Source organism: Onychostoma macrolepis, chromosome 19 (assembly GCF_012432095.1).
Source record: "Onychostoma macrolepis isolate SWU-2019 chromosome 19, ASM1243209v1, whole genome shotgun sequence".
NCBI lineage: Eukaryota > Metazoa > Chordata > Actinopteri > Cypriniformes > Cyprinidae > Onychostoma > Onychostoma macrolepis.
In genome coordinates this window covers 27854557-27867464 of record NC_081173.1, presented here as the reverse complement: position 1 = coordinate 27867464, position 12908 = coordinate 27854557, and the positions used below count along the sequence as shown (strand labels likewise).

Here is a 12908-nt window from a genome sequence, read left to right as displayed (position 1 = left end):
ACAAAAACACTAGTGTTACATTTGTTAAAATAAATTGCTCTTATACTAAACATCTTGCACTTGTAAGTCCTTTCTATTGTGTTTGGAAAATGTGGTGTAATGCTGGACATTGAAGATAAATTTAAACATTTAAACTAGTAACCCTTGATATTCTGAAATGTTTAATGCTATTTAAATGATAGTTTTAGTATTTACAGTATTAGTAAAAGTTTAACGTTTCTCCTAAAATAAAACTGAAGACATCTTAAGACAAAGCTGATATCTCAATGAGACATGTAAGAGAATCACCCCTTAGTATCCTGAGCAGAGCTCTCTGTCAGAGCCATAGTCTTGTGGACAGCATCGACGTCAAAACACAACTGCACCTCAGACAACATGAGTTTGAATCCCAGCTAAAGGTACTTTCCTGCTCCTGTTCAATTCTCACCTGTCCAAAACCCCCATTGCAATAAAAAAAGCAACCTTTGAGCAGTAAGACATTTTTATAATGGAGTCTTGCAAGAGATTACAGCAAGACAATAAAGAGATCTCCCATGTTTCTCACACGTTTCTCTCCAATTGCCACTTTGGATTCCTTTCTTTCAGATCTTTCTCATGTCTCAGTTGTGTCTTCTTTTATTTCTCCTAAGAATTTTTAGGAGAAACATCTGAGACACTGTTGAGACTGAAATGAGAAATACATGAGAATCACAATCTCCTGAGGTTAAAAAGAGCAACCTCTGTGCAATAAAATATTCCTATAATGGAGTCTTGATAGAGATTGCAGCGAGACAATAAAGAGATATTCTATGTTTCTTCCAACACATTCTCTATTTTGACTCTTTTTTTCTCTCTCAAATATTTCTCATGTCTCATTTGTGTCTACTTCCAATGCTCCTAAGGAATTTTAGGAGAAAGATCTGAAATGCTGCTGATACTAAAATGAGAGAATCTCATCTAAGTCTCCTGAGTTTAGGAAAATCAAACACTGAGCAATAATTTTTTTCATATGGTAGTCTTCTTGGGATTTATGAATAACCCTCAGCCCTCAGGAAAAATATTAATTGTGTCAAAGATAATTCACTGTAGGTTTCTGAGGAGCATATTTGAAGCTCAAAATGCGCAGAGACGGGTTAGAAGACTAGAAGGGATACGTATGGCGCTACTGGGCATGCGCACATCAATACAGCATAATATTTGTCTCACTGTACAACAATTACTATTTTAAATTATTGTAAGGGGTTGGGGTAGGTGTAGACGTTAATAAAACACAATCTAATAGGTAGAAAATTACATTTCATGTTCGTTTCCGGTCTGAGCTGTATCCCTTCTCGCCACAACCGCGGAGACCATAGACATAATAAATACTTATTTATATGTCTATGGTATTTATATGTCTATAGGGGATGGGGGCGTGACGTCACTGCTCTAGCGCCACGGTGGCTGATGGGAAAAATCGCCATTTTGTGAGGCCACTTGTTGCGACGCGCCGAGGAAGTTGTAATATGAACCTGTTTAAAATAGGATACAGAAATTGAATAAAGTGTAAATCAACATATTAAAGTTATTCAACAAAACATTTAGTCAAGAGCAGTGAGGGATTTCCTCTGTCTTTTGTTGTTTGATTAACATTAATGACAGACGGCACACTTTATTAGGCTTCTGTCACAAGACCTGTTTCACGGATCCAATACTTACACATATGCGTTTTCTTTCGCAACTTAAGACAAAACTGACAATGCTTATGAGGATACTCGCCAGGACGACCATTTTGACATTATTTTGTGTGTATTTGGCCACTTAAGCGTAACAAGCTGTGTTTGTTTGTTCGCAGCGCGCTTTGATGTGACTGCAGCGACAGAAAAGCGCCCCTGGAGCGCACGAGTACCGAAAGACTTAAAAAGACGTGCAAATAATACATTTCTGTGACGATGCAACAATGACCGATTAGGCAATTGACAATTCTGTCAACTGTACCGAAACGCGAGCTAAAGTCTTGTATCGCAGCGTGCAGCAGCACTAGATGCGCCGATGTGAAGAGAAGACGCCGGTGCAGCTGAATCACTCACGCTGTTTTCAAATGACTGGTTGTGTGAATTTATTTACTCATCTAACCTACACGCTATATTGAATAAATGTTTTGCAGGAATTTCCTCATTTTAAAGTCGAAAGCTGCGGGAATATATGCGCAATATCCCACACCGAAATTCAGGACCTGATTAAGCATAATTCTACTGTACATAGAATTGTGAAACATGACTTTTCCAAAACTTTCTGGCTTTATTTATTTTTCCAAAAGTTTACAGGCCTGGAAATTGCTGTTTTAAAATTCCATGACTTTTCCAGGTTTTTCATGACCGTATATGAACCCTGAATGTGACGATCGGGTGCGGTTATCTAAATCAAAATCAGGCAAAAATATAGGTGCGGGTGGTTGGCCATCTTTTCCAGGTACCGTTTTCTTGCGTCCGTTAGAAGTTTGTCTCTGTATAGTACATTTTGTTCTTTTAATCGACTTTTCAACATTGTTTTTCGTGTGGTTGTTTTAAGTCTTGCCCGATGTGGCCTCACAATATGGCGGCGTCCTCTTGTTTACGTCCCAGAATGCACTGCGCAGTGACGTCGGTTGCCAAGCCCTATGGCGGAGACGGCCGTCGCCATCTTGGCAGCGCGTCACTGCAGTGGTGGAGGCGTGGAGCTGGTTGCTGAAACCCCGCCCACCTAGCGCAACAGTGGTGACATCAGCGGCAATCCACCTGTCACTCAAGTGGCCACGCCCTTAATTATGCAGAACTTTAAGGCTTAATATAATTTAAACGGATGAGTTCTAAAAAAATTCAACCCCCTCACAGTTGTCATGAAGGGCAAAATAAGCTATATAGACTAAAACCACTTTTTGTACCAGACATTAGAAATATTTATTTCTGCTGTCAAGTCTTTTTTTTTTCATTAAACATATAACATTCACAGGGGATACAATCAAAGCAACAACAACAACAACAAAAAAAAAAATACATACACAACCAGAATACAAAACAGTAATTACCTAAATAATAGTAATAACAAAAAAGAGAAATAAATATAAAGAGAAAAACAAATAAATAATAGTTACCATAAACATCTTTTAAAATAAATAAATAAATCATAAATAAATTAAAATAAACTATAACTAAAATGAAAACTTAAATGTACGTTACATAAAATGTCAACTTCAAAGAATACTCAGGAGGTAACCAGTCTTTAGCGGCCAGAATTGCAGTTTTAGTCACTTCCGTGTTGGTTTCAAGGCCGAGACCGGGAGGTTGCTGCTTGTTTCAACTACCTTCGTGGTACAGGCCCTGGCTCTTACATTATTTGTTTTGCTCATGTTAACTGTAAATATTTAGACCTGTGTTGTTATATAGTTGCACATTTTAAATATGCTATTTAAATATACAAATTGCTAATATCACTGCTGATATCACTGCTCAAGATTTTTCACCAGTACTGGTTTACAACATTATCAGACTGTGTGAGTACTGTGATGTTTTTCTCCGATCAGGACATTCTTCTCCAGCTGACATCATTGTTGGTGCTGTCATCCTGTTGATTGTCATTGTTTTTGCTGGATATGTGGTCTATCAGAAGAAAAGAGGTAAGGACAAATAATTATGACAGGGTGTCCAAAAATACTTAAAAATATTAAAACAACAATTCACTATATATACAATTCACTATTCAAAATTTAAAGCCATAAACAGTTTCACATTTCTATTTAAAATTTCTATTTAGGTCCTATTTAATTGTTTAACTGTTGACAGAATAAGGACTTTAGAGAACTCTGGTTATATATTTTTAATTTTTGTTTTGTTACAAAACTGGTCTTAAATTATATTTAAAATTTACTTAGTCTTAAAATGTCTTAAATGTAATTCTTTTAAAAATAAACACACCATATGTGATTTGACAATGTTATAATTTGTGGTTGTACATAAAAAGATAAAATATGTATTTTGTAATAGTTGGTTCTATTTAGGCTGTTTTTCTTTTAGCTGATTTTGTTTTTGTGAAATTATTGAACTTATAGTTCCTGTCTTGGTTGTTTTTCAGGATTCAGATCTGTCAGTGGTGAGATCCTTATATCTACATATTGAGATGGGCTGTAATATGGTTAATAGTATGTTAAAATATCTAAATAAATAAAAATAGCAATTTTGTCCTTTTCTATAGATGGCTGCTGTGCTAATCTAAACAGTCTTGATGGAGTGGCCCATTGTGATGTTGTGATGTTGTTTTCTGTTATAGCCTCTGACAGTGTTACAGATCAAAATTGATTTAGATGTAAGTGTGTTATCATTCATCAGTATAACTGTCAGTCATGTGATATGATACAAATGAAATGTAGTATGTTTCTTCTGGCATTTTAGGAGGCAAGACACGTGGAAAAGATGAAGTTGAAAAAATGACGCTTATCCTGCTGCCCACTGTGTTTACAAAACTACACCTAAACACACACAGGGCCGTAGCCAGGGTATCCGGGGCCCTGGTGCAGGTTCTTGCTGTGGGTCCCCCTCTAAATCATGTTCCAGGTAGAGTTTTTCCCTCCAGTCCTACATTGATTTGACCTTCCAAAAGCCATCATAGATATTCAATAGATTAAAATAATTGAAAGTAATTAATGTATCTGTATGTGTACTAAATCTCAAACCAGCAGGGCATTGATGATTAATACAGTTCTGTTTATCAAACAAAAAAGCTTGCATCTAAATAAAGACCCAGGATTAAAGTAAAATACAATGTTTCCTTTTTTTTCTTCATTTATTTGTTCAATGGGCACTGAAAGTCAAAAACTGAGACCCAATATATACGTAAAATTACTCTGCAAGGATTATTTCCAAGACAAGTTTTACTTCACACTGTTCTGACTTTGAGAAGAACAAGTGAAAACAACAGCAACCATCACCATATAAGAAGCTTCACATTAGGCATTAAGTGGTGACTTGAAAGAGTATACAGCAGTTATCAGATATAAATAAATAAATAAACAAACAAAATGTTCTTTAACTCACACCTCAAATTTTATTTATTGGCTTAGCTATTGTTTGTAAATTTCTGAATATGTCTTCATTATCAATGGCTTCACACTCCCAGCAGGCAATATTAAGAATAATATTTTTTATCAATATAATATTACATAATCAATTAATTCCTTATAGTTTCTGGTGACCATGTCCATAATATCTGTAGACACTTTTCGTAGACTGCAATGAGGCATTTAAGCAATAGATAACCTTGTTTAATTTGCTATTCGGAACAAAGTGAACAATTATATTTGTCCTCGTATTTATTCTGCTATAGAAGAGTTCCGCCCAAACCCGGAAATATCTGTTTAGACTTTCGCTTTTGAGACACCTCACCTGTTTACAGGTAACAAACTGAAACGTCTGGACGAAACATTACAAGTAATTTCTCTGGAACGATTATCTTTCTTAAAAGAAGTGTTTCGTAGCTAAAAACAACCATGCGACCTGTATTGGTCCTGCTTCTCGGATTTCATTTAGCCTATGCTGGTAAGTGGAGTGTTTTTCAATTAGAGCTAGCGAATGATTTTCTTAGCGTTGAAGTGTTTTGTTATTGAAACATCTCGCTAAAATAGCGATGATTTGACGCAAGCTACATACATTTCTGAAAATACATACCTGAAGAAGAAAAATATCACACTCAAAGCATAATTTCGTTGGAGTTATGGGATTGTGTCATAGAAAGCATTAATGTATAAGCCTAAAAGCCTGTAACCTATGTCGTTTAATTATTTTACCAATATATATAGCCTAGGCCTATATGTGACCCTGGATGTCAAAACCAGTCTTAAGTGTCAATTTTTCAAAAATGAGATTTATACATCATCATCATTTATACAAAGCTGAATAAATAAGCTTTCCATTGATGTATGGTTTGTTTGGATCGGACAACATTTGGCTGAGATGCAACTATTTGAAAATCTGGAATCTGAGGATGCAAAAAAATCTAAATATTGAGAAAATCGCCTTTAAAGTTGTGCAAATGAAGTTCTTAGCAATGCATATAACTAATCAAAAATTAAGTTTTGATACATTTACGGTAAGAAATTTACAAAATATCTTCATGGAACGTGATCTTTACTTAATATCCTAATGATTTTTGGCATAAATAAAAATCGATGATTTTGACCCATACAATGTATTTTTGGCTGTTGCTATAAATATACCCGACTTAAGACTGGTTTTGTGGTCCAGGGTCACATATAGCCTATTATGTTTGTTGATTTGAGTTATTTCACTTTCGAAATGTTTTGGTTGTTTTTAGTAGGCCTACATCTCCTAAAGTAAACAACATGTTGTATCAGAGATCAGTTTCATTTTTAACCTGAGTTAAGTCTTTCTGCCTAGAGACCGATGACTAGCAACTGCTTGTCATTTCTCTTTATTTCTTTTTGTTCGTTTTTCGATTTGTTATTACAGTTTTTACAATCATTTTGTCACCAATTTCAGAACCTTGATATCTCTTTTCAAAATGTGTGAGTTGGATTTTGAAATAGAAATACTTTGATGTTAAGCTGTGTCATTTTGAACCTGTGATTTTAGTTCAATGAACAAAAGATCTTTGGTTCATATTGTACCCAAGCATTTGGAAAAAGTGTTAATTGTTTTGAAAAATGTGGATTTTGATCATCGGTTGTGAATTGTGTCTAGAGTTTTGAAAAAATTACATGAAGGTTCTAGGCATGGGACGACAACCGGTTTCAAGGTATACCGCAGTTTGGAAAAGTCACGGTTTCAAAACCACTAAAATGTTCCGTTATACCGTTTCATGCGGTATACGCAGTTTTTTTACGTGTCGTCAAAGACAGAAGTGCAGGACTCCCTCAGTTGTGAGCAGTGAAGAGCGTAAAAGGAGTCACACGACCCCTCCTCCTCCGGATAACTGTCAGTGAGAGTCACCTGTGTGTAGGATGATGGCCGAAGGAATCCCTGGACCTTTTTCCCCCAATGAAAAACACGAAGTCTGCCGTATGGGAATTTCTCCGGTAACGTAGACTAATCACAACGATGTTCCATACAGCTGACGTTTTAGCGCCGATCGCTAAATAAATACTTCCAGGTTGTACATGATAGACTATATCTGTGTCATCTTCATTTCTCCCTCTTTCACCCTCGATCAAGACGACCCACCCTCCCGCCGTGTTGAAATAAATACTATTTGGCTTGCTACTGAGGCAGATAACATGGCTAATTAACTAGCTAACCTCAACTAGTTTCCTCCCTCACATTACTTCACAGAGCAGGGAATCAGAATAAAGTACTATGTTTCTGCTATTTAGTACAATAATTAAATTTAGCTGGTATCACGTCTATACGTTTAAGCCTCCTGCTGCCATTGTTTACATCTGTTCAAAATCAGGACATTTAAAAATCAAACTTTGCCGCTGTTAGAGCGTTGTATGGAGAGAGACCGTGTGTGTGTGTGTGTGTAACACACTCGCACTCTCTCTCTCTCCTTTATCGCCATATTTATGAGGTGTGATTTATGCATTTACTTTGCTAACTAAGCAATCAGCCGTGTCGATGGTCGCGTGTAATGATTGGTATCAACGTTATATGTGAAACTTCATTACCCATAAAGCTGACGGTCACAGGAAGTGACACGTCAAAAATAAATAAATAAAGGAAGTCCGCGTAATGCGTGACAGGTACCGCATGGTGTCTCAGAATTGTGATTAATATTATACTATTTCACAATAGAGTGAACAGAAAATATAACATGGTGTCAGAAAACTAAAAGAACTCACAGGAAGAGGTGGATTCCGCTGACATGCCGATGCCCAGGATGGACTGGGATTCCCTGGATTTGCCTGACTCGTGGAGGAGATTCCGACAACACGCTGAGCAGATGTTCAAAGGCCCACTCCATGAAAAATCAGAAGAGGAACACTGCAGTTATCTCCTGCTGTGGATAGGGGAAAAAGGGAGAGACATTTATAACACCTGGACATTGACTGAAGAAAATACAAAACTTCTAAGCACATACTACGACAGATTTGAAGCATACGTGATGCCGAAGAAAAAACACATTTTCGCATGATACAAATTCCATGAGAAAGTGCAAGTGGACGGTGAGAGTTTTGACAATTTCGTAACAGAACTGAAATTGTTAAAGACTGCGGCTACGCTAATGCAGACGAGATGGTAAGGGACAGAATAGATTTTGCAATAAACTCCGCAAAATTGAAAGGAAAAACTGCTAAACTATGGATCAGATCTAACCCTAGAAAGAACCATAGACATAGCGTGGTCTCATGAAGTAGCATAAGGTCAACTAAAATCTATGGTGGACCGCACAGTGCAGCTCAGACGCCACAAGTCGTGCACGCTGTGTTTAAATGATACAACCGGCAAAGTCATGTGAAAACTGCCTTCAAAGCTGAGCGGGACAGTACAAAATCTATGACATGCGGACGATGCGCGCAGGTGTGCCGGGATAAAGAGAAATGCCCAGCGATGGGTAGACAATGTAAGAAATGCGGGAAACCAAACCATTTTGCTAAGGCTTGCAAGTCGCAACAGCCTTGGAATCAAAAAACGGTGCATGCTGTAAGTAACGACACTGAGCCCAACTGTGAAACAATACAGGAATTCTTCATTGACACGATAAATGAAGAACACAGTAAAGTGGTAAACGAGCAAGCTTTTGCCGAAATTGAAGTAGGGTTGAATCTACAAAAAATAAGATTTAAATTGGACACTGGGGAACAAGTAAACATAATCCCAGAAACGGAGGCGAAACCTTGTCTGTAAAAGGAACCTGCCAACTCCAGTGCAAGCATAACCAGACCAAAACCATGCAGGAATTTTACGTCGTTGACACCTAAGCGCCACCAATACAAGGACTTAAAGCGTGCCTAAAAATGGACTTGATAAAACCGGTTCTCTCCATACAAACAAGTACCGGACAGAACAACGAATTGCTTAGCGAATTCGCTGATGTGAAAGTGTAAAATAGGTGAGTGTAAAATACACCTTGACCCAGCTGCCATTCCAGTAGTATACCCTCCATGAAAAATTCCATTCACCTTGCGCAGATGCTTGAAGGAGGAATTAAATAGAATGGAGCATCAAGGAATAATCGATAACTGAACCGACAGACTGGGTCAATGCCTTAAGCCGGGCTCACACTGTGCAATTTTTTAAAAGTCCTTTAGGACTGTACTTGTCAGACTGCACGAACATGATGATCATGTCACACTATGGGATCTCAGTTGTCATTAATGTCAGACTGTACGACAGTCAAGACGAGTTGCAAGAAAACTTGTCCAGAGTTTTACATTATCAACCTGTACACGTCCAGTGACTGCGAACTGCATTGCACGTGGGACCGAAATGTTGGCTGTCATGAAAAGTATATGAACGGCAGCAATACCGGCGTATTTAAGAAGAATAGTGCATGCAGCTCTACACACCCACATGAAAACAGCGGCGCAACCAGTGATTATATAGAAAATAAACATATCAGATTCCGTGAGCAGAGGACGGGAGCGCCGGAGTTTATGGCGGATAGAAGAAATCTCTGGCATTAATTCTGCTCATAGCTTGCCTTGAAAAACGGAGACAGATTGACATTCATCGTAGGGGTAGTCACACTGCAGGTCTGTGCGCCAAATCTTCTGACACTGCCAGAATTTCGTCGGAGGTGAAATTTGATCACATTTGATCGTCTTACAGTCTGACATTAATGACAACTGAGATCCCATAGTGTGACATGATCATCATGTTCGTACAGTCTAACAAGTACAATCCTAAAGGACTTTTAAAAAATCGCACAGTGTGAGCCCGGCTTTAGTCGTAGTGGAAAAACCCCGCACTGGAGAACTCCGTGTAGCCTATGCCTTGATCCACGCAACCTGAACAAGGCAATAAAACGGCCGCATTGTCCACTACCAACTTTGGATGACGTAATCTCCAGACTCTTAGGGGCAAAATACTTTAGTGTATTAGACGCCAGATCAGGGTACTGGACCATCAAGTTGAAAAAAGAGTCATCTAAGCTTACAACGTTTAACACGATTTTCGGACGATACCGGTTCCTTCGTCTGCCGTTTGGAATAGTCTCTGCGCAGGATGAGTTCCAGAGGAAAATAGACGAGACATATGAGGGGCTGTCCAGAATAGCAGCTATAGTGGATGACATCCTAGTGTACGGGCATACAAAGGAGGACCATGATAAAAACCTACGTGCAATGCTTCAAAGAACAAGAGAAAGGGGCGTCCGACTGACCCCCCAAAAAAGCACTATTTGCGTACACAAATTCACATGGGACGAAACGCACAGTGCTGCCTTCCAACAGACCAAGGACTTGGTCACAAGAGAGCCGGGGCCTGTGTACTGGCATACTATAACCCAAAAGAAGCACTGCAACTGCAGGTGGATGCGGCTAAAAACGGTTTGGGTGCAATTCTTTTGCAAAAAGGAAAACCGATCGCTTATGCATCCAAATCGCTCACGGAAATGGAGCAGAACTACGCACAAATAGAAAAAGAACTTTACGCCGTTCTGTTTGGATGTAAACGATTTCACTATACCTATATGGGAGAGAATTCATAGTAGAATCGGACCACAAACCTTTGGAGTCCATACTCAAGAAACCGCTCTCTGCCGCCCCACCACGCCTACAGCGCATGAGTCTACAGCTGCAGAAATACGACTTCACGTTGATTCACAAACCAGGAAAAGAAATACCTGTTGACGACACTCTGTCTAGGAAATCCATTGCTTACCACGACGCATCGTTAAACAAAGGAATGGAGGCACAAGTGCACTCCGTAGTCAGCAACTTACCGGTGTCAAGAGAGCAAACTTGCGGAGCTGCGTGAGGCGATGAAACAGGACCCCCAGCTCGCAGCCTTAAGACTGGTAATCCAAGCAGGATGGCCAGAGACGCGACGAAGCTGCCCACCACTGGTGATAAAATATTGGAATCACAGGGACGAGCTCTCGTTCGCCGACGGCATCTTGCTAAAAGGTGAACAAATCATCGTACCATGCAGTCTGAGACCCAGCATGCTAGAAAAGATGCACACAGGCCACATGGGTGTGGAAAAAAAGTAAGCTGCGAGCAAGGGATGTCCTATTCCGGCCGGGCATGAGCAAGCAAATAGAGGAAATTGTACAAAACTGCTCCATTTGTATTGCGCACCGTAACTCCAACCAGCGAGAACCGATGATTGCGCACCCAATAACAAAGTGCCCATGGCAAGCGGTCGCTACTGACCTCTTCGCATGGCAGGGCGAAAATTACATCATTGCTGTCGACTATTACAGCCGTTTCTTCGAGGTAGAAAAACTACATTCGACTACCGCGGCTGTTGTAATCCGAAAGCTAAAAGCAATGTTTGCGCGCCACAAAGTGCCAGAAAAAGTTGTGTCCGATAACGGTCCGCAATACAGTTCACAGGAGTTCTATGTTTTTGCGAAACAGTGGGATTTTGGGCACACAACAACAAGCCCATACTATGCCCAGAGTAATGAACTTGCGGAGAAAACTGTGCAAACGGTAAAGCGGATATTGACAAAAGCACGCGAAGAAGGAAAGGATCCGTACCTGAGTATCTTGGAGCATAGAAATGCACCCGTTGATGGTTTTAAATCACCAGCTCAGCTTCTCATGAGCAGACGGCTTCGCTCAATCATCCCCGTTACGGACAAACTCCTGCAACCACAGACATGCAAACCCGCTGCTATACAACTCAAAAGAGAGCATTGCCAAGCAAAACAAAAATCATATATGACAGAGCAGCGAAACCACTTACCGCACTGAAACAAGGAGCCAACGTTTATGCACAGCAAGGTAATGGACACCTGCTGTCGTATCGCATGCCTTGGAGGATGGACGCTCTTACATCAGCCGAAACACCGAAGGTCAGGAATATCGCCGGAACCGCAAGCACCTAATGGATGTTATGGGACAAAACATAATAGAGTCACCAACGCCTGTTCCTGACCGTGCCGTGAATTCCCAGGAAGCCGAGCAAAGTAGAGGCACTACAGACTCAAATGCTTACACCTACACTGACTAATAATTGTGTGATTACCAGGTCAGGTCGTAGAGTTAAGCAAAGACAAATATTAGACCTGTGAATTGTCATGAGCTTGTCGTGTAAGTACATGCTTAATGAGCATGTTTAGCACAAATGTGGCATATGCTTAAGAGAGAGAAAAAAAAAATTGGATCTATACCATAAATGCTGTTGATACGCTATGCCTACTGAAGAGCACTGTGCAATTATTAGGGCCCAAGCCAGAATGGCGCAGGCCCTCTTGTTTTACTAAGGATTATTATTTTTAGGGCCCAAGCCAGAATGGCGCAGGCCCTCTTGTTTTACTAAGGATTATTATTATTTATTTATTTTATTTATTTTTTTTTTTTTTTCGACTAACCGGGGCTTTTTGGGGGCCTTAACATGCTCAAAAACTCTTGAAAATTTACACACACGTTGGAATCTGCGGTCATTAGGACGCCGCCAAGGCTGGGACCCGGGCGTGGCACGGGGGCTCTACGGCGACGCCTACAACGCGGTCTGAAAACTTGATGTGTAGCTCACACATACTTGCACGTACTCATATGAAACTCGGTACATATATAGATCTCATTGAGCCGAACAACTTTCGCACTGCATGTCATAGGCTCCGCCCAACAGGAAGTCAGCTATTTAGGGCTGTTTAAAAAGCGTAAGCTCTGGAATTTGATAAACTCCTCTGAGGACTATCATCCGATTGCCACCAAACTCGGTGAACATGATCTCAAGACATTGGGGATGCTAAATTGCGGAGGGATTTTTGATATCTCGAACGGTTTGCCCGTGGCGAGGCGATGAAATTATGGCGAGAAATGAGAGACAAAAAGTCTAATAACAGCC

General features: G+C 39.8%; 1 protein-coding gene across 1 annotated transcript in view; it reads left to right on the top strand.

Moving 5' to 3' along the window:
- The first annotated feature begins 5339 nt into the window (after positions 1–5339).
- LOC131525225 (H-2 class I histocompatibility antigen, Q9 alpha chain-like) overlaps positions 5340–12908 on the top strand; it is a 24162-nt gene continuing 16593 nt past the window's right edge. The window contains exon 1 of the mRNA XM_058752601.1: positions 5340–5528. Coding sequence (XP_058608584.1) covers positions 5480–5528 — 49 coding nt within the window. The 5' untranslated portion in view covers positions 5340–5479. The remainder of the gene's footprint in view (positions 5529–12908) is intronic.